This window comes from Theropithecus gelada, chromosome 9 (genome assembly GCF_003255815.1).
Source record: "Theropithecus gelada isolate Dixy chromosome 9, Tgel_1.0, whole genome shotgun sequence".
Taxonomy (NCBI): domain Eukaryota; kingdom Metazoa; phylum Chordata; class Mammalia; order Primates; family Cercopithecidae; genus Theropithecus; species Theropithecus gelada.
In genome coordinates this window covers 47,879,010-47,901,963 of record NC_037677.1, presented here as the reverse complement: position 1 = coordinate 47,901,963, position 22,954 = coordinate 47,879,010, and the positions used below count along the sequence as shown (strand labels likewise).

Genomic DNA, 22,954 nt, shown 5'->3' with positions numbered 1-22,954 from the left:
CAGTACATGGCATTTGGAGTATTCAAACTGCACACAAAGGTTAAACAGGGAAAGAGGTTTGACCAAAACACTCAGTATTTATTCAAATTCTTTGTTCAAAGACATTATCCATAAAGTTATTCATCTACACATTCAATGTCAGGAGACCATGACAGGGAATTGTGCAAGCCTCTTTCAACCCGTTCTTCTACATCCAAGAAAAATTCTGAAGGACATGCTTAAAATACTTTTGAGATGGAGTCTCGCTCGGTCACCCAGGCTGGAATGCAGTGGCGCGATCTTGGCTCACTGCAACCACCGCCTTCCGGGTTCAAGCGATTCTACTGCCTCAGCCTCCCGAGCTGAGACTACAGGTATGCGCCATCACGCCCAGCTAATTTTCGTATTTTTAGTAGAGACACGGTTTCCACCATGTTGGCCAGGATGGTCTCGGATTTCTTGACCTTGTGATGCACCCACCTCGGCCTCCCGAAGTGCTAGGATTACAGACATGAGCCACCGCGCCGCACCCCCATGCTTAAAATACTTTAATACTGAAGTGTGTTCAATTCCCTCCTTCTTAGTCATGAACAAGATATTAACAAGATCAATTTGAAAACAGCAATTGTAGAGGTGCTGTTAAAGTAACCCAAGCCCCATTGACCTCAGTAATATAACAATATGCTACCCCATTGTTTAGAGTATTTCACCGGATAGAAAATAGTGAGACGATAAAAGCTACCATTGCCAAGTTAAGGTTACTTTTTATTTATTTTTTTCAGACGGCATCTTGCTGTTTCCCAGGTTGGAGTGCAGTGGTACGATCTTAGCTTAGTGCAACCTCCGCCCCCTGAGTTCAAGCAATTCTCCTGCCTCAGCCTTCCAAGTAGCTGGGATTACAAGTGTGCGTCACCATGCCTGGCCAATTTTTGTATTTTTATTAGAGACCAGTTTCACTATGTTGGCCATGCTGGTCTTGAACTCCTGACCTCAAGTGATCTGCCCACCTCAGCCTCCCAAAGTGCTGGGATTACAAGTGTGAGCCACTGTGCCCGGTCATCCTAAGTTTAGAATGTTGTGCTAATACTTCGTATGTACTTACTTTTCACAACCATGAGGTAGGTACTATCCCTACTTTTCCTGTTTTGAGGAAACAGGCTTAATGCTCCAAGAATTTACTCAAAGTCAATAAACATGTATCAGAAAAAGGATTCAAATTTTAAGTGTGATTTGTCTTTCTATATCCATAGCCTGCATCCTGAAACCACTCTTACATACTCATGTTTAAGTGGGGAGAGTAGATGGAAACTCCCAGGAGAGATCCTTCAATCTAGTTTTGTGGCTAAAAGCAGTAAAGGAGAGGTTGAGGAATCTACTTGTAAATGCAGGAGGCCTAAGGACTGACAATTAAGAAGAAAACTTAAACTAAAAAAACTAAAAAGCAGTGTAAAACCTCAGAAGCAAATAAGTCTGGATCATACTCATAGGAGCAAAAAATACCTAAATCAAAACAGTATGTCAAGGGCCTAACTGAAAATCCAGTCCCTAATTGGCCTGAGTTGTTGAGTTCACATTATATTCAGATAAGTATTATTAAAAACAGAGAAATAAAATATTTAATGAAAATTGGTTAAATGTGTGTTAAGTGATAGTGTATTTCCCATTAGTCAGCTATATATAAAGTTTGTGACACTTTTGTCCTCCAACAGACTTATGTTAAAGACAACATGTGTATTGAAAGTAGCAATTTTATTTGAGTTAAAATTATTTACAAAAACCCAAAGACATACTTCATGAAACTGGTACAAACTATTTTTTCCTGCCGTTGGCTTTTGCTCCAAAGATCACAGCTGAGAAATACTGTATAAAATAAAAATAGGATTGGATTCAGAAAAGTACTCTACTGTTCTAATTTCCAATTGGTAGTATTTACAGAAATATTTACAATGGAAAAAAAGGTTACTTTAAAACTTTTAGTTAATTTGCAAGTCAGCCTCAAGTACCCTAAAATGCAGAGTTCTCTGAGGGTTAAAAACACACAAATGCACTGCAGTTGGTGAAGTGATTATCTCCCCCACCACCTCCCCCCACCAAAATCTGCATCTCTTATCAGTGCTTGACAATTAGTTATTAAAAAACAAAACAAAACAAAAAACTGTTAAACACTGAGGTAAATCAATTTTCAAATGATTACCAGTGTAACAGAAAAATGTAGTTCGCCCTGATTGTTCTCATCCAAATGTTTTATAATATTCCTTACCATCTGCCACATGTCAGGTTCACCAAAAATCTGTCCCTTTCCCTAAATCCAATGATTAATAAATACCAATGTATTTTGCATTTTAAAATAAAATATAACTAATTTAGTTTTATGGGTATCATTTACCAGTATGTTTTTAAAAGTATTTTGCTAAGCCAGCTTTAATACTCAGGGCAAATACAATCTCAATGGTTCCCACGTTACACTGGCGTAGTATGTTCTTAAAAGGTGATGGGTAGGGGTCGGGGTGGGTAGAAGGAAGAAAACAATTTGCCTGGAATCAGTTACTTCCTTATAGATTTCCCAACAATCTGCATTATCAAAAATAGGAAGACAACAGAAGGCAGCCACTGCATTTAAAAACATTACAGCTGGCACTGATACAAGAGCCCCGATTTGTCACTTTATACAAGGAAATAACAAAGTCTAAATGGGTAAAAATTAGACTTTTAGCTATTTTCCCCAATACACACCAAACTAATATTTTTATGGCTTCAAGTTTTACAAATCCAATGAAGAAACATGATGTGTACTACCTGAAAGGTATTTAAAAGTATTAATGAAAAAGATCTCTAGAAAGCCTGTATTCAGGCCCAATCAATAAAAAAGAAAAGGGGAAAAAAAAAGTACAACCAGTGGTCTGAAAAATACAAGAAAAATTTGCAATGTTATATTAAATCTATAAAATGTTTTGTGTTCCATAACTGTTTTCCAAATAACCGCTCTATGAACAAAGGATCTGAATGAAAAAAGGGTCTTCTCTAAACCAGCAATTTAAGGCTTTGCGCTTATGCAATTGATCCTGTCACTCTATAGAAGAATATACATGTTATCTGAAAACATGAATTCCACATTGGTGTTTTAGCTTCCTTATATTTATTGTACTGAACATTAGAAAATATATCTAGAGAGTCTTTCCTCAAAACCTAATAATGTTTCAAGAGCCTCTCTAGCATTAAGTGTAAACTACCCTGGGTTTGACTATTTTGCCTCTTCCTTTAACAGGGCACATCATCTTATACAATATTCCCTCAAACTGTTTTTCTTGTGTCTACAGCATGACACATTACGGTATGATACTGAATATGGTTGTGGTCTCAAAAGTAAAAAATAGTTCAATAACCCAAACCTAATCAAGAATAAAAAAATATACTATTAATCCCATGTATCTTTGGATTCCATCTAATTTTAAATATAGACAGTAGTTCAGGGAACAACAACCAAAAAATTCACAAAATTATTAAAAGCTTTATTTACGATTGGAATCATTCAACAAAAAAGCAAAAGCAAATGAGCCTGAAAAAGGAACTAAGCTGTTGTCTAGAATGTCCTCAGAACATTCGCTACACCTCAGTAGCTAAGCTGCCTTTGCACCTGGCTGGCATGACAACAGTGGCTCAACATACACAGCAGTTGCACTAACAGCAGCACAAATTTTCCCCTTCAAACTTGCTCCGAATAAAGCAAGAAAACAAGGGGAGGGTATAAACTCTGCCAAAGTAAATGTATTTAAATACTGCATGGAATTGTTAACAGCCTGAACCTTTTCCCTCATTTTTGATAGTTGCAGATTGATGTAGTAACTGTCATTTAGCAAATGCCGAATGCATGACGAAGAAATCAGGTGGCCTTAAAAATCCAAACACGAATGATACTGATGAATGTTCTTGGTACATCTTCAAGGACTTCTTTCATAACTTGACTTTTCTTTGTCTAAGGATAGCTCCAGCATTACTGAGCACCTGAAGCAAAGGTAAAGCAGCTAGCAATGTTCCAAATATTCAATCACTCTAGAGATAGATTTCTGGCCAGTTGTTCCAACAGCACACTGAAAGGGGGATGAAGGCGAAAGGAAGTAACAGTTAATATTTAACAGATTTTAAGAAGTATAAATAAAAGTTTACCTCTAGATTTACTAAACTGAACACTACAAATCAAAGTACACCGAGATTAAATTGTGGGTTTGATAGTTATTTGCCATAACATGCAATAATTACCTTGAAGAAATAGAACACAATTATTAAAATTAGAAGAAAATCCCTTTTTGCTCCCACTTACTATGGCCATAGTATTTTTATGTCTACTGTCAATGTATTATACTTAAATTTAAAATCATAAAAGCTACTTACAGTGAGATTCATGAAGCTCAAAAATTTTTTGAGCATCTCTGTCATTATTGAAAAGTCTCCTTCTGGCAGATATTCCCGCACAGTGGTTACATTGATCTGAGGAAACAGAGCAAGAAATGTTGGTCAGCTGGCAGAAAACATGAGACTGCACCTCGTACAATGTTGTTGGTTTTGACACACATCTCAGTGTAAATTTTCAAGATCCTTGGAACACGTGGTTATTCTCTTTCCACACTCATTCTGTGTGCTGTCGATTTCCTACCACACCCCCAGAAAGAAAGGAGAAAGGCAAAGTTGGCAAAAGCTACAAATAAACATTTGTGTACACATTTACTTTTTTTTTTTTAATGAAACAGTCACTCTGTCACCCAGGATGGAGTGCAATGGTGCAATCTCAGCTCACTGCAACCTCCACCTCCTGGGTTCAAGCAATTCCCATGCCTCAGCCTCCCGGGTAGCTGGGATTATAGGCACGTGCCACCACACCTGGCTAATTTTTGTATTTTTAGTAGAGATGGGGTTTCATCATGTTGGCCAGGCTGGTCTCGAGCTCCTAGGCACAAGTAATCCACGCGCCTTGGCCTCCCAAAGTGCTGGAATTACAGGCGTGAGGCAGCATGCTGGCCTACTTTCATAAATGCAAAGAAAAAGGCCTGAAATAACAAACTGCACTGTTTAATGTATGTGTATGTTTCATTGGGGGCCCCGGAGGAATAGGAGAAGAGGGTGAGGACTTTACACTTGAGAATGTACTCACAAAGCTGCTCATGAAATAAAAAGATGAAAGAAAAATTCACACGCTTCACAGATGAATTCAACTAATTATATAGGACAGGAATTAACTAGAAGCATCTTTCCAAAGGTAATCTAACCTCACCTACGACAGATTCTCAGACAGTATCAGGAGAGAAAACCCTTCATTATTAGCAAGAAGCAGCCAAACTATATATAAACCAATCTGTTACATGGAAAACATTACACAACCTGCTTAAAAAACTATTTCATTACATTAAAGAATGCTTTAAATGTTTTAGGGAGAATAAAAAGAAAAGACCTTTTAGGAAGGTTCACCTGTAGTAAGGAGCAAAAGAAAGTATACTGTCCCAAGTTTGGGGACACAAGGTAAAGATTAAACAAAACCAACCAAACAACAATAAAACACACAAAAACTTCCAATTTGACTTTTGTTAGCGGGGGCAAAAAAGGAGAGACAACATATTTCTCTTCAGAAATTTGCCACTACCCTCCCCCTTTTTTCTATTCCCATGCCAGGGTACTTGCAAAATTAGAAAGCGGCAAAATAATGAGATGAATACAGCTTCAGAAAAGATCTAATCAAAAAACTGCTAAAGTACTCATGTGCTGAAGGTATCAGTTACATTCAAACTCATCCTTCCACCAAAAGCTATCACAGTAGTGGGCAGAGTAGTGGCTAAAGTGTCTCTGGAGAACTGCTCAGTAGAAAAGTACACCTCTATAAGAGAGAATATATGATTAGCTCCTATGTTTTGGATGAAACTCCCTCAATCCAAATCAAATCCTTCTCTGTCAACACACTACAGAACATAACATACAGCATTTCTGAGGCAATGGGAGGGACAGTGACCGCATTTTTTAACAGAGTATAGCAGGTACAAAAAGAAAAGGCATGATACAGCATGGCCTATTCGAAAAATTTTAAAAGTATCCGGTGGGTATGTAAGTTTGGAAATTGGCGAAGCAGTCTTAAGTCCAGGGTCTTGCAACATTAAACAGTCATTAGTCCCCTTATTGGCTGTGAGCCAAGGAAGACTGGGCAAGGAGCTACGTGATCAGCAAGTGCTCTGAAGTAAGTTAGCTCTGGTGGCAATGTGCAATGTCCCAGGAATGGACGGGCAAGAAAGAAGGAAGAGCAGTGAGAAGACTGACCACTGCAATGCACCAGATGCAAAGTGAGAAGTCATGAAGGGCAAGTGAAAACAGGATCAGACCACAAAGCGGCATTTGCTGCAACAACCACATGCTTTCTTGTCTATCTCTTTCACTTACACATTAGGCAAACCAAACTTCCTTTACATTTTGTGGTATCAGCTAGCTTTTTGGTGTTAATCATAATAATCTCCAAGGCAACAAACAAATCTGGGGCTCTATGAATTCACAACATTGCCTACAACTTAAGAACATTCTCTCTTTAGAGACAAGATAGATACAGGCAAACACAAACAGGAATTAGCATGGGAAAGATGACCCAAGATAAATCACATGTGGTAATAACACAATTTCAAGAATGATTATGTAAGAAAGAATATGACTGAAATATGACTAAACCTATAGTGTGTACAAAACAGAGTATCTAAAAATCTTTACATTTAAATATTATTTTCATTGCTTTTGAGGCCTGCCTCTTCTTCCTCTCCTGTGTGTGATGTGTTTCTGATTTGCTCTTAAAATCTTGTCACTGCAAATAAGAAAAAGGGATATAAAGATCTTGCGGGGCCTCCAGAGCCATGATGAGAACTTTGGTCTTGATCCTGAAATGGGTGGTACCCAGAGGGGCCACACAGAGTGGGCTCGTGTATTTAGGTTGGTTAAAATATAAGTATGGAAGAGATGGACAAGATGGATTCAGAAAAAACACACAGGACTTAGTTACAGAAAGTGAAAAAAAAAAGGCAATACAAAGAATTAGATGGCAAAAATAAGGAAACGTGGCAGGGTAGATGGGCCCAAGTACAAGGAGCCAGCATGAGTTCCTGCTCAAATGAAGCCATGCATTTATCATTACTCTGTTCTTCCAGTCCTCCAGCTTCAAAATGAGATGGCCCCTGCTTCCTACTGAAACTAACCCCCCACTCTATAGGTCTCCACTCTTTCTTGCTCCCTCAATGCCCTTGCTCCTAGAAAACAATCTGCCTTCCATTTCAAACTCTGGCTTTACAATAATCCACCTACGCCCAACCCCCCCATCTTAAAGAGAACACTCACAATGATTCTGCCGTGTCCTTCTTCAACAGTTTTACTCTTCATCTTTGTTTTTCCCAAGGCAGCAGACTATCCCCATAGTCATTACCTTCCACTTTCGGGCTGACTCAGCCTGATTGTCTAGACATTCGTATTTCTCCAAAGTGAATCCTGATGATCTAATCCACTCATAGTAATCCCATGTTCCTGGCCAGCAACTGGTTCAGACAAAAGCATTGTGACCCGATGCTGGCCAAGATAAGGAAGTCTACCTGGTGAGGGGTTAGAGTGGCATGGGGTCCCAAAGGGGAAATAAACAAACAGTTGTCTTAAAAAGATATGTATTTCTAGCCAATGTACCTATGGAAAAAAAAAAGAACCTAGAGGAAGAGGCACCTATTACTGCTAGGCATTATTTAATTTGATGAGACACCTAGCTTAGCATGGGACCATGAGAGCTAGCAAAGGACAACATGTGGAGGACAGCAGTTTAAACACAGAAATGGGGTGAGCGCTGTGGCTCACACCTATAATCCCAGCACTTTGAGAAACCAAGACAGGAGGGTCACTTAAGCCCAGGAGTTCGAGACAAGCCAGGGCAACATGGTGAAACCCTGTCTCTACAAAAAAATACAGAAAAACAACAAAGACAGAAATGATCCGAGCCTCTGATGACCTCAGTGAGGCACTGACATCACCCAAATTAGACTCTGCCATCTTGTTTAAGCCAGATGAGTACAGGTTTCACACTATCCCTTCTTTTACTCCAACCAAAGGCATCTGAACAGATTCATCCATCAAATAAGAGCCTTTTCTTTTCTTATTTATTTTTTTGAAACAGTCTCACTCTGAAGCCCAGGCTGAAGTGCAGTGGCGTGATCTTGGCTCACTGCAAACTCCACCTCCAGGATTCAAGCAATTCAACTCTTGCGCCTCAGCCTCCCGAGTAGCTGCGATTAGAGGTGTGTGCCACCACACCCAGCAAATTTTTATATTTTAGTAGAGACATGGTTCCACCATGTTGGCAAGACTGGTCTCGAACTCCTAACCTCAAGTGATCTGCCCATCTCGGCCTCCCAAAGTGCTGAGATTACAGGCGTGAGCCACCACACCCAGCCACAAGAGCTTTTTCATTAGACCTAATGTATTCTGACCTTTGGGACGTACCTTAAAAATCTCAACAAGTAGTTTTCAATATTATATACTATCTTGATTTTTAAGTTGATTTCATGTATGTAATTCTTCCTCTTTCATGAGATTAAAGGACTGACTAGCTTGTTTTCCAGAACTGCTTTTTCTTATATCTTTAACAGCCTAACTCTGACAGGCACATCCTTTCTAACAAAGCCATAAAGATCAACTTTATTTCACTTTTTAAAAAGTGAAAATCAATTTAATTTACTCCACTCCAAGCCTTACTTAATAAAACCTATATTGGAAAGGATTAGCATGTAAAAAATGCTACACATTCCCTTTCCAATAGAGACTGTACTAAAGTTTTTACTTTAAAACTATTTAGGTAATTTAAATAAAACTACTGGAAATGTTAACACATTTTCTTGCCATTTTTCCTCCATAGAAAACAAACAGTTTAAATAACCCTATAACCAGCCAATAGCCTTTGTGGAATAAGTTGGACATTAAAGGGGAAACACTGAAGAAATAAGTAAGTGAAACAGGTAAAGGTATGAAGCTGTTACATTGGAATCTTTCAAAGATACATAAAACATCACTGAACTATGTACTTACTGGACTTTCCTGGCAGAGACACCCAAGAAGTAGTGCTGTGTAGGAGGCCACAATGCAATCCTCCATGTGTTTGCCGGCATGCTGAAGGGCTGAGAGAGTTGAGAATTGTAACAGTATATTAATTAACACAAACCTTACAAAACCAACCATTCTGTTAGTTATCTTTACTTCAAAACAGCTACAAATCAACAAATGATGCTAGGACAACTGGATATCCACAACTTAACAAAAATTAAATCAAAATGAAAAAAGGATCCAAAAGAAGAGCTGAAACCATAAAACTTTGTTAAAATTTTTGTGTTACAAAGGAAAAAATTAACAAACTGAAAAGATAATCCACAGAATGATAGAATATATTTGCAAATCATGAACTTGATAAGGGTCAAGTATCCAGAACATACAAAAAAATTCTTAACAACTCAACAACAAAAACAACCCAATTAAAACTGGGCAAAGGGCCCAGGCATGGTGGCTCACACCTATAATCCCAGTACTTTTGAAGGCTGAGGCGGGAGGATCACTTGAGCTCAGGAGTTTGAGACCAGCCTAGGCCACATAGTGAGACCTCCTCTCCACTAAAATTAAAAAACCTTAAATGGGTGTGGTGGTGCACAACTGTAGTCCCCAGCTACTTGCAAGGCTGAGGTGGGAGGATCGCTTGAGCCTGGGAAGTCAAGGCTACAGTAAGCCCTGATTGTGCCACTGCTCTCCAGCCTGGGCGACAGAGCAACACTCTGTCTCAAAAACAACAAAAACAAAAACCCACAAAACTGGGCAGAGGACTTAGAGAATTCTTCAAACAAGATACACAAATGGCCAATGAGCACATGAAAAAGATGGTCAGCAGCATTAATCACCAGGCAACTGCAAATCAAACCACAATGAGATATCATGTCACGCCCACTAGGATGACTAAAAATTTTATTTTACAATACAAGTAACTTGGAACCTTCATACATTGCTGATGGTAATGTAAAATAGTGCAGCCACGCTGGAAAACAATTTGGCATTTTCTTAGAATGTTAAACACACAGTTACAAACAATCCAACAATTCCAAATCCTAGGTATAAATCCAAAAGAAATGAAAATGCATGTCTACAAAAAAACTTGTAGATAACTTCAAAAAGTTAAAAAGCAGAAACCACTCATGTGTCCATCAGTAAACAAATGGATAAACTATAGTATAACAATATTATGGAATATTATTTGTCTACGGAATACAGTATTAACAAATACTGTATCACGGATAACTTTGAAAACATTCTGCTGGCTGACAGAAGCCAGTCATAAAAGGCCACATATTGTATGATTCTTTTTTAAATGGAATGTCCAAAACAGGCAAATCCATAGACACAGAAAGTAGATTAGTGGTTGCCAGTGCCCAGGGAGGACAGGAAAATAGGGGTGATGGCTGCTAATGGGTATAGGGTTCCTTTAGTGGTGATAAAAACAGTATTTGGAATTAGTGGTGATGGCAGCACAACCTTGTGAATATATGAAAAACTACTGAATTACTCACTTTTAAAGGATGAACTGTACAGTCTGTGAATTCTATCTCAATAAAGCTGTAACTTTTTAAAAGACTGCTAAAAAACCAAAACTGTTATTACGCCAAAAAAAGAAAAGCATCAAAACCTAGTAACTGAGAAAAAGGAAAAGTATTACAATATTAGAACTAATGGTATCAGATTTGTGGAGAAGTGGGAGTAACAGAAGGAGAAAAGGCTCAGAATGAGACATTGCGGCAGCTTGCTTCCTAGTGATGTAAAACTGAACACATTACGGTCGTCCCTCTGCATCCGAGCGGGGATTGGTTCCAGGATGCCAGCACCCTCCAATACCAAAACTGGCGTATGCTCAAATCTCTGATAGGAAAGGGTGCAGTATTTGCATATAAGACACACACATCCTCTGGCATACTGTAAATCATTTCTAGATTACTTCTGATACCTAATACAATGTAAATGTTATGTAAATAGCTGTTATACTATATTATTTATTAACCTGTATTATTTTTTCTTCCTCAAATATTTTTGATTTGTGGTTGGCTGACTCTGTGGATGTGGAACCCACATGTATGGAGGGCTGACTGAACTTAAATTCATAACCTTAGTGATATGAAGTTACAAATGGCTATTCTGCAGAACTCGTATGAATGGCAAAAGTTGTATCACAAATTCTGACAACAGCAGATACTCAATAATGTATGACTGGTGAAGATATTACCTCTAGTATCTTTTTTTTTTTTTAAATGAGAAAGGGTCTCACTCTGTCACCCAGGGTAGAGTGCAGTGGTACAATCATAGCTCACTGTAACTTTGAATTCCTCAGCTCAAGCAATCCTCCAACCTCAGCCTCCTGAGCACCTAGGACTACAGGCTTGCGCCACCATGTCAAGCTAATTTTTTAAATTTTTCGTAGGGATGGGGTCTTGCTAGATTGTCTCAAACTCCTAGCCTCAAGTAATCCTCCTCCTTCAGCCTCCCAAAGTGCTGGGCTCAGGTGTGAGCCACCAGCCTACAGTATATTTCTTATTGTTTCCCATCTAGCACTTACATTTTGAGAACTATTACTATAATTTATGACAACAGATCTTCAAGTTTATAGTGAAGCTGAAAAAACAATCTCAAAAACCGAAAACTGAAAAAATCCTATTATGTCTCCTATGTGTCTCTTCACAGATGAGTAAAGGAAAGGAGGGCGCCGGAAGGAAGAGTGATTTAACTGGATCTTTCCTGTCACTAGCATGCCTGCCATTGGCATGCACCTTCCTCACTGTGGGAGAACTACCACAAGCACTCAAGTATCAAAGTTTGTCTGGATTGAACTAGAGAGGTCCTCAAGTAATAGCTAGATTAAGACAATCTGCGAATTAAAATGGTTTGAAGAAAAAAAAAAATCAAACCACTATCTTCAATGTAAGTACATCATTCAAAGTAAATATACCTTTATTGAGGTCAAGTTCTTCATCCTCCTCCTCCTTCTTATGTTTCTCTTCTGTAACATCAGTCTTTTCAGTTGATACCCACTGTATTTCTCCACTTGTTTCTTGCCACTCTCCACTCTTATCATGCTGAGTGGTGGGAGCATCTTTGATCAACTCATCTGTTTTACTTTCTGCTAGCTGGGCTGCCCGCTCTCGCTCAAGGAATAGCTGATAAAAATTATTTTTGAAGATCATTAAAAAGAGATCGCCAATCAATATGCATATATGCAAATATAAAGTTATAGTTGCTTTTAAATGTATCACTAACTCTAAGATGGTTATGTGGTAAAAAGAGGTGAGTATAAGTAAAAGCTTTTGCTCTACATCCTACTGAAAGCCAAAACAAAAAGTATAAATGCTGCTAAGATTCAATGAAGTCATCTACTAATGACGCAGGTTGCTTGGAAGAATGAGTCTCGATAATTTCCCTTAATTTGCATAATACAAGAAATTCAAACAAAAAAATACAAAATTAGAAAATTCTTAAGTCAAAGGGGAATATGCTAAATTCCTTGCCATCACTTACTTTATTTTACCTGAGCTGGTACAGTACTGACACATAGAAAACACTGACATGAACTGGGAAATGCTCCAAGTTACTAAAAGAATTGCCTGAAAATCAAATGCCAAGCAGACCCCAAAGATTTGTTGAGTATACAGAAGAGTGGTACACAAACTTCAAAGAGAGATTATACAAGATAATATCTTTCAGAAAATAAAAGTTAACCTTTATAGAGAACAGCAATTCTCAAAACTGGTCTAAGAATCCCTATGGATCCTTAAGACCCTAGCAGGGAGTACAGGAGGTCAAAATTACACTCATAATAATATTAAGAGGTCTGCTGACTTCTTTCTTCTTTCACTGAGTGTACAGTGGAGTTTTGGAATCTACATGCCATGTGATTATGTCACTGCTCTAACAGCTAATGTAATGTCTCCCAGTTTTAATTTCTAATTCAATAAATATAGATAGATAAAGCACATATAAACAACAAAAGTTCTTTGGGTTTCCCAATAATTTTCAAGCCCTGAGATAAAAATGTATGAGAAGAGAATAATGGACTCCTACTTATGACTTCAGAAAGAACTGAGTTGTTGTGGGTTACTCTAAAGACACAACTTCAAGGATGACTGCTTTTGAAAAGGTCAAAAAAAGGAAGCTAAACACAGCAAGGGCTTTGGAAAAATAAAAAGAATGAACCATCACTGTTTCTGGACATGTACAAAATGCCATTGAAGGAAATACCAAAAATACCTAGGAACCTGTTAGACTAGCAAAAATCTTGGCAAGAGTATGAAGGAATGGGGACTCATAAAAAGTTTTAGGGGGAAGTATAAATTGAGGGCATAGGAAGTATGTGTTTGGTGATGAGGGTGGGAGGAGTTAGGCATATCAACTTTAAATACAGTACAATATATTCTGACACAACAATTCCTAAACCAGAAAAGTACGCTCACAGACATACTTTGTATGGCCTGGCCAGGCAGGGTGACTCATGCGTGTAAATCCTAGCACTTTGGGAGGCCGAGGCAGGCGGATCACTTAAGTCAGGAGTTCGCGACCAGCCTGGCCAACACAGTGAAACCACCTCTACTAAAAATACAAAACTTAACTGGGCGTGGTGGCGCATGCTTGTAATCCCAGCTACTTGGGAGGCTGAGGCAGAAGAATCACTGGAACCTGGGAGTCAGAGGTTGCAGTAAGCTGAAATGGTGCCACTGCACTCCAGCCTGGGCGACAGAGCAAGACTCTGTCTCCAAAAAAAATTAAAAAAAGAAAAGTATGGCCTAAGATTTAGATGCTAGGGTATTTATTTCTGTAATTTTTGTAACAAACTAAAACTTAAACACAAAACAATCAAAAAGTGTATCAGTAGAGGTTTGGTACTAAGGCAGAGCATGGTGGATCACGCCTGTGATCCTAGCACTTTAGGAGGCAAGGCAGGAGGATCACTTGAGTGTAAGAGTTTGAGACCAGCCTGGGCAACATAGTGAGACTTCAGCTCTACAAATACAAAACTTAGCTAAACGTGGTGGCACGTGCCTGTAGTCCCAGCTACTTGGGAGGCTGAGGTAAAAGGATCACCTGAGCCTGGGAGGTAAAGGCTACAGTGAGCTGTGACTGGACCATTGTACTTCAGCCTGGGCAAAAGAGACTACTATGTAGGTATGTATGTATGTATGTATGTATGTATGTATGTATGTATGTATGTATAAATAAAAAAGCTACTGGTTTGCAGTCATTACAAAGAATGTGATAAACCTATGTGTTGACATGAAAAGCTCATGAAGACACTTTAAGCAAAGAGCGGGTATAGACTAAACACTATGTACAGTAAGAGTCCCTTTATATAAAACACATTGCACATTTATTTTTTATTTACTTTTCGGACAGGGTCTCACTCCCATTGACCAGGCTGGAGTACAGTGGCAGGATCATGGCTCACTGCAGCCTCCACTTCCTGGGCTCAAGTGATTCTCCCACCTCAGCCTTCCAAATAGCTGGGACTACAGACATATGCCACCACACTTGGCTAATTTTTTAATTTTTAGTAGAGACATAATTTTGCCATGTTGCCTAGGCCAGGCTCAAATTCCTGGGCTCAAGCAATCTGCCTGCCTCAGATTCCCCAAGTGTTGGGATTATAGATTACAGGCATGAGCCACCATGTCTGGCCTCCACATTTATTTTGATATATGCACAAACACTAATTTCTCAGGACAAACACAAAACTGTTACAAATGGTAATGTTTTAGGAAATACATTTATGGAGTTTAAACCTTTCTGGATCTGACTTTTTTTTCCCCCACTATTTTTGTGAATTATGTTTGGTTTTTAAAAAATAAACAGATCCATAAATAGGTAAGAACAGCTAGAAAGAGGAAAGTTCATGTCAGTAATCAGAACTACCTGTAAGATTCCATTTATACAACATTATTGAAAAGATATGTAATTTGAAAATTACTGGATTCAGACCAATGTTACCAGTAGCATAAAGGATATAAATATGAACATGGAATTTTCCACTCTATCTTTGAATAACAGAATTAAAAGCCATTTCTTGATACTTTAAGATAACTGATACGAGTACAAGGCAGCACAATTTTCTAAAATGAGTAACAGAACCCATCACCCAAAAGGTATTACAGTCGAAAAACAAAAACTGTAAACTGATTTAAAAATAACAAACCATAAACCATAGCAGATAAAAGAAAGCCAGAGAAGATACAGGATGACACCCTGAAGGACAAGAAGCTTCTATAACACTAAGTGCAAAAGAGGAATACTGGAAGTGATATTCCCAGGTCAATTAGACACAGTAGGAAAATTTGAGACTATCCCTGAAACAACTCACAAACAGGGATCTCCTAGGGTGTGGGGGTGGCTTCTGCAAATGAACCCCTATTATGTGAATAATGCAGACCTATCATCTGTGCCTTCAAACACAGCTCGTGAGGCGGCTGACGGTAAGTTTTTATTCATTTCTAGGTTCCATTTGAAGAAAAGTCAATTTTTAAAAGAAAGGGACTAGAATGATAGAAAAAAATAAAATGAGATGAAAAAAGATGGAAAACAGGTTGGTGGTAGCTAGGAGACAGGGAAGGCAGGTAAGCTGTACAGTGAGCAGCACAAGAGAATTCTTTTATGGTGATGGTTCTATACCTCAATGTAGTAGTGAGTACATTAATCTATACATGTAATAAAATTGAACAGAGGTACATATGTTACACACAAACATAAATGAATGCAGATGAAAAATGGTGAAACTAAGTAAGGTCTAAAGTGCAGTTAACAGTGATGTACCAATGTCAATTTCTTGGTTTTGCTATGGTACTACAGTTATATAAGATGTCACCATTTGAGGAAGTTAGGTAAAGGGTAAATGGGATTCTTTGTACTATTTTTGTAACTTCCTGTGAGTCTATAACTATTTTGAAATAAAAAGTTTAAAAACAAGTCAACTGTACAGAAAAAAAAATACTTTTATTTTAAAACGTTTTTGAGACACGGTCTCACTCTGTTGCCCAGGCTAGAACACAGCGCTGTAATCACGGCTCACTGCAACTTCAAACTCCTGGGCCCAAGCAATCCTCTCACTTCAGCCTCCCGAGTAGCTGGTACTATGAGCATGCACCAGCACACTCGATCAACTATTTTACTTTTTGTACAGACAGGATCTCACTATGTTGCCCATGCTGGTCTCAAACTCCTGAGCTCAAACAATCCACCCACCTTGGCCTCCCAAAGTGCTGGGATTATAGGTGTGAGCTACCTAGCCTGGTCAAGAAATGCTTCATTTAGCAGAAAAATAAATGTGTCGATGGGATCAAAGAGAGAGGTGCCAAATATTTTAAAATGGTTTTTGCATTAAATGAAATCTCTAAATGGTATCTGGAGACTAAAAGTAGTCTATTACCAATTATTGTTAGTAAATTACTACTACCATTTACTATTACTGTTATAGATAAGTAATGACAATTTATCACTAGTTTCACATTTAATTTTGTATTTTAAATAAACTAAAATTTCAAGGCTAGTCAAGACCGAGTATCCTGAATCTAAGAAGAAAATCCTAGGGATTAACTACCTCTTATCTACAGTCAACATTCAATCACACATAATAGAGAACAAAAGAGGATAATGAAAAATGACTTTAAATGGTTCAAAGAAACATTCTCATTCACGATTTCCCATGCTCAGCTACTCTGCTCTTTCCAGACTGGGTAAGGGAACAGGTGACAAAGGAACTTCTAGCTTTCTATGGTCCATAAGGTCAAAGTTCTGGACACAGATCAGATGAGTAAATAAATACTAGAGAACATGAAGTGGATGAGATGGGCCTGGATTCTTGACTTTTTTTTTTTTTTTTAAACAGAGATGGGAGCTCACTATGTTGCCCAGGCTGGTCTTGAACTCCTGGACTCAAGTGATCCTCCCCGCCTCAGTCTCCCAAAGTGCTGGGATTACAGGTGTGAGCCACTGCACCGCACCCAATTTGATTAATAAAACAAATGTGCCTTTGTTTCTGCTTTTTGGTAACAATACTTAAGGAGTGATTATAACAGTTGAGAAAAATCAGCAGAATAAAGTAAGAATGCATTCTAAGCAGTGTACTGATCTACAGAGAAATCACAACACCATTTTTTTTTTTCTTTGAAACAGAGTCTTCCTCTGTTGTCCAGGCTGGAGTGTAGTGACATGCCACCTTGGCTCACTGCAACCTCCACCTCCTCAGTTCAAGTGATTCTCCTGCCTCAGCCTCCTGAGTAGCTGGGATTACAGGTGCATGCCACCATGCCTGGCTAATTTTTGTATTTTTAGTAGAGATGAGGTTTCACCATATTGGTCAGGCTGGTCTTGAACTCCTGACCTCAAGTGATCCACCTGCCTCGGCCTCCCAAAGTGCTAGGATTATAGGCGTGCACCACCGTGTACCACATTTTTAATTGGTTACAAATTCTGGTTTAAAATAAGCTTTCACCCTAGACGCTGTGAATATTTAAAAATTGGTCAGGTGTAAAACAGTCCCTTTCGACCCCAGCAGAGACATGCTTCAGGAGTTCTAACTAAAAAGGCTGGGGGAGGGGCAGAGGGGGCCAGCAACAGGTGGGGAAGAAAAGGAGGTAAAAGGTGGAATTGATAAAAGAAATTGGACAAATCCAACAAACTGCAGTTATGAGTTTGTATTTAAGTGGTTGCTTACCTGCACTAAAGCCTGAACAGCATGAACTTGTCCAGCTATCCTTAAACTACCATCTCCTTCTCCACTACAGATGGAAGAATCAAAAGAACACGATGTTTCCATGTTGACAAGACAGTGCCGATTCCGAGCGCTATACTCCACTAGATTTATCAGCAGACCTAAGCCCTTCAAAAATTTTAAAAGACACATATTATCAGAGATGAGTGCTTAAAACAAATAAACACAATATACACAATTTTTATTGGTAGCTAAAAAGCTGAATATCAGTGTTCTACCATCTACAAAATGGCTAAAAACCAGTAGTATGAAAGGACAAAAAGAAAAAAAAAAGCAAAAAGACCGGGCACAGTAGCTCATGCCTGTAATTCCAGCACTTTGGGAGGCCAAGGTGGGTGGATCACTTGAGGCCAGGAGTTCAAGACCAACCTGACAAACATGGGGAAACCCCATCTCTACTAAAAATACAAAAACAAGCCAGGTGTGGTGTTGGATGCTTGTAATCCCACCTACTTGGGAGGCTGAGGCAGGAGAATCGCTTGAACCCAGGAGATGGAGGTTGCAGTGAGCCAAGATTGTGTCACTGCACTCCAGCCTGGGAAAGAGACTAAGACTCTGTCTCAAAAAAAAAAAAAAAAAAAAAGCAAAACAAAAAAACCCACCAATTTTCCCAAAGAATCATTCCTTTAATTTTTAACCGTCACTTTTAGCTTTTGCACTTTTTATGTTTACATAGGGTCTTTCATGGCTTTCTTTTGTACAATAAGAAGTACATTCAGCCAGCCACAGTGGCTCATACCTGTAATCCCACCACTTTGGGAGGCTGAGGCGGGCAGATCGCTTGAGGCCAGGAGTTTGAGACCAGCCTGGGCAACATGGCAAAATGCCGTCTCTACTAAAAATACAAAAATTAGTCAGGCATGGTGGCACATGCCTATAGTCCCAGCACCTGGAAGGCTGAGGCAAGAGGACTGCTTGAAACAGGGAGGCAGAGGTTGCAGTGAGCCAAGATGATGCCACTGTAGATTCCATCTCCAAAAAAAAAAAGTATGTTCTTAAGGAAATTCATGAAAAAAACCCAAAATATATTAAAGGGTTGGTTCTTAAACCCAAACTAAGGTTAACATTTTGCACACCTTACTAGATATGATACTCATTTTTCTGAAAAAGTCATTTCAACTTACCAGCACTCGAATATCAAATCTCTGCTCCTGAGGTAGGTACTTTGGAACCTGAAGCACACAGTTCAGTGCTGTGCCTATGAGACCGTCCTGCTCTCCTGTTTTGGTGCTGCCCCACTCTGAAATAAGAAATGGATATAGGAAAGCGGTTATTGATTCTTCCTTAGAACACTAATAATGGAGATTTATTAACATGGACATTAACTTGGAATTGTACAGTCATTTCTCTATTGAAACATACTGTTGATACTTCCGGGTTAAGCTACTAGGCTTCTAAAAATACCAACTCTTAAAAGTAATTTAAACCTACACATGAATAAGTCAAGTACATTATGTCAAATTAAAAAATCACTATCCTAAGAAAAGGAGAAACAAAGAAAAATAACTTGTTTTCACATGTAATATACATCTTTCAATGAGAAAAAAATGGAAAAAATCTTACCATTATCATTAGTTAAATTGAGCAACACCCCAATGATGGCCCTCATGCAGTCCTCCACTGCTTTGCCTACATGGTTAGTTACATTCCGGTGAGGCAGAGGCTTACTGTCAGCTAAGCATATGCTGTCCTCCGCGCGGTTGTACTGTTGAATCAGTTCTTCACAATGCTGTAATGCTCTTAAAAGGAAATAAAATATAGACTATTATAGTAAATAATAATAGGTAACAGCAAATTTCTACTTACTTGAACCTAAAGGCTATCGGATGAAATTTCACTTTATTTTGGAAAAACCTGATACCTTAAAAAAAATTATCCAAGGAACGTTAAAATTAAAAACTCATGGCAGAAGTTTATATCTGTACTATCTACATTTACCACTAGTAATCTCTTTATTTCCAAATTCTCTCGCATGTTATTGATCTCTCCAATATGAGACGGACAACAACCCTTTCTCAAACAGTGCAAATGATTAAAGAGCTAATGTTGGACACTTCTGAGGTAGTAAATGTTATGACTACATAACAAATGTTAAAGTAAACACAAGTATTAAATATTTCATACGCATTAGAGCAAATCATTATTTTTATTATCTTAACTACCAATGTGACAATATAAATCATTATTTTTTAATTTAAGTTTATTCAAACTGACATGTCTCCTTGACAGTTATCCAAGGGGATGAGTTACATCCAAGGATTCTCAAGATTCTACCCAAAATAACAAGGAAATATAATCCCTAAATGGATCTAGTATTTCTAAAGACACTGTTTAAATCATCAAGTCCACTATTTTTATGTTTAATACAAATCAAGTAAGCTGGCTCTATCAGTTGATTCTTCATGCATTATATATCACACAAAATTAGAAACCGTATCTAATCTATGCCTAGTTGCCCTTTAAAACATACTGAGGAAATTCTGTGAAAGTTCTTAATATTTTACAACCATTTGGTCAGGAAGGTGTTCCTCATGTCTAACCTAAAATAATTTGTTCTTCTGGTATTGAATGCTGGTCAGGATTACCATACTGTCATTGGTAACTCAACTGTTTTTAGACTGGGCTAAACTCGGGCTTTGAAGATAAAAGGAGGTTCAGCATATGTTATTTAATCTTTCTGTAAGCTATCTCTGAATTGATTATGGTTTCTGCTGAAAAGCTTAAAAACCTAGAGATAAGTGCTCTTTTACAAACACTCAATTCTGACCTCTACTGCCACTTCCAAGACATGTGGCCTGATTTTCCTAATCACAACGAAAGAGCATCTGTCATATGAAATACTTCCTTTTACAAGGTACTTGCCAGAGGTTATGAAGTATACACAAGAGATATTTTTAAATCAGAAACAACATATACAATTTTTCTTGTCAATTTAAAAAAGAAAATGAAACCAGAAACATTTAACTTCAATAATCTTTGGTAAGGAAGGGTAATAACATGGTAGCAAACAACCAGAATGCATGCGGTAAGAGCACTAAATATAGGCAAGGCACAGTGGCTCATGCCTGTAATCCCAACACTTTGGGAGGTCAAGGCAGAAGAATCACTTGAGCCCACGAGTTTGAGACCAGCCAGGACAACACAGCAAGACCCTGTATCTATTTAAAAAAAAAAAAAAGTGCTAAATATATATAAAATAGGCCAGGCACAGTGGCTCACGTCTGTAATCCCAACACTTTGGGAGGCTGAGGCGGGCACATCACCTGAGACCAGCCTGGTCAACATGGTGAAACCCCGTCTCTGCTAAAAATACAAAAATTAGCCGGGTATGGTGGCGCACACCTGTTGTCCCAGCTACTCATAAGGCTGAGGCAGGAGAATCGCATGAACCTGGGAGGCGGGGGTTGCACTGAGCCAAGATCATGCCACTGTACTCCAGCTGGGGCTCAGAAAAAAAACTAAATAAAATAAAGATAAATAAAATATACAAATGAAAGATACAAAATGTACAAATCCAAGACAAAAAGGGAGATTTTAAAAACCTACAGATTAAGAAAATCTATTGAGACTAAAAATTTGAGACTATTGAAAATTAGAATATTGCCTAAACATAAAATAGTAGGCAACTAATAATGTGTGGTATGAAAATGGCATTGAGGTTATATTTTTTAAAAGAGTCCTTTTCTTTCAGACCTTAAGTATTTATGGATGAAATAATACCTGGATTTGTTTCAAATAATACAGCAGAGGGAATGGATGGGGTTATAGATGGAAACCAGACTGGCCATGATTGATAATGTGTACATTACAGTTTATTACACTATTTATATTTGAATTCCTCCAAAATAAGAGGTTAAAAAACAGATAAACTAGAGTAAGACTGCAATGGGCCTTTGATAAGGCTGACTTCAATAAGAAAGTCGTACATATATCTAAAGACAGTAAGGAATCAGAGATTTGAGAAATTAAAACTATTTTTTCAAAGTAGCGATTTGGAGAGAGTTAACTCCAAGTAGTATTGTTCTGGATAGGCTAAAAGCCAGAGAACTAGGGCAGATATCAAGAACTAGGACAGAGATATCAGGAAGAGGCTGCTGTAATAAGATAAAACCAGGACTGGAGACATACTTGGGAATTTTACCTGCGCAGAGGTGACAGCATTAGCCTAATTGTGATGAAATGTGGGAAGAAAGAAATGTGGAATGGAAGAAGCTACATACAGATATGAAAAAACAGGTCTAAATAAAGTGCAGAAGAAGAGGGCTAGAAAACTCCATTTAAAACCAGAATGAGGAAAAATGCTTAGTATTTACTATATGCCAAGTATTGTTCTAGGCTTTGCATATTAACTAATTTAACTCATTAATATGTATCACAAATAAGATACAAAAGATACTTTTAAAGTCATTTAAATTTTAAAAATGTTTTTATATGTATTTTTAATATACACATATTTTAAAATGTCTACTAAGTATATATTTCTTACAAACATACAAATTAACACATTTAATTGTAATAAAAATCCTAGGTGGGTTAGACACAGTTATTATCCCCCCCTTGTAAAGAGTTTGGTTTGTATATTACAAAAGTGATACAGCTGAAATTATCAAATTGGAATTCACATCTTCATTTTGTGTCCAAAATCTGTACTCTTCAAACTTTCGTTACACAATGTGAACTGATTCATAGAACTCAACAGAGTACTTGATGGAGGAAGCTAATCCAAATTTCTTTCATTTATGATCAATCCAAATGTTCAAAATAAGTAACAATGTTAACTGTTAACTAATAAACAAAAAACTTACTTAGCTGATGAAACAATAAGTTGGGAATCTTTATATGCTATCAAGTAGCTTTGATTTTCGGGATTATGCACAGTTACCTAAAAGGGAAGAATATGAGATAATTGTGACAATCCAAAACTTTCATTCATTCACACAACACCATATTCTGCCTGGGGCGTAAAAGATATAAAAATGAGGAAGAAACAGTTCTTGTTACCTAAGGAAATAATTTCACAACCCACAGGTTCCAGATGTAAAATAAGAAAGCTAATATTTTACGAAAAAAATTAAGACATCACTGTTATAATTATTCATTCATAATTAACATATTCTACACTATATATTCACTGTAACAAATTGCCAA

At 37.9% G+C, this 22,954-nt stretch overlaps 1 protein-coding gene across 4 annotated transcripts in view; it reads right to left on the bottom strand.

Moving 5' to 3' along the window:
- Positions 1-1,709: 1,709 nt before the first annotated feature.
- WAPL (WAPL cohesin release factor) overlaps positions 1,710-22,954 on the bottom strand; it is an 87,292-nt gene continuing 66,047 nt past the window's right edge. For 3 of the 4 annotated variants that reach the window (XM_025397066.1, XM_025397065.1, XM_025397062.1), the window contains 8 exons: positions 22,612-22,688; positions 19,370-19,545; positions 18,931-19,046; positions 17,750-17,914; positions 12,005-12,212; positions 9,058-9,146; positions 4,369-4,464; positions 1,710-4,067 (listed from right to left, as the gene is read on the bottom strand). In XM_025397066.1, the coding sequence (XP_025252851.1) occupies positions 4,002-4,067; positions 4,369-4,464; positions 9,058-9,146; positions 12,005-12,212; positions 17,750-17,914; positions 18,931-19,046; positions 19,370-19,545; positions 22,612-22,688 (993 nt within the window). In that variant the 3' untranslated portion in view covers positions 1,710-4,001. Of the gene's footprint in view, positions 4,068-4,368; positions 4,465-9,053; positions 9,147-12,004; positions 12,213-17,749; positions 17,915-18,930; positions 19,047-19,369; positions 19,546-22,611; positions 22,689-22,954 lie in introns of all 4 variants that reach the window. The other variant, XM_025397064.1, reaches the window with a different exon arrangement.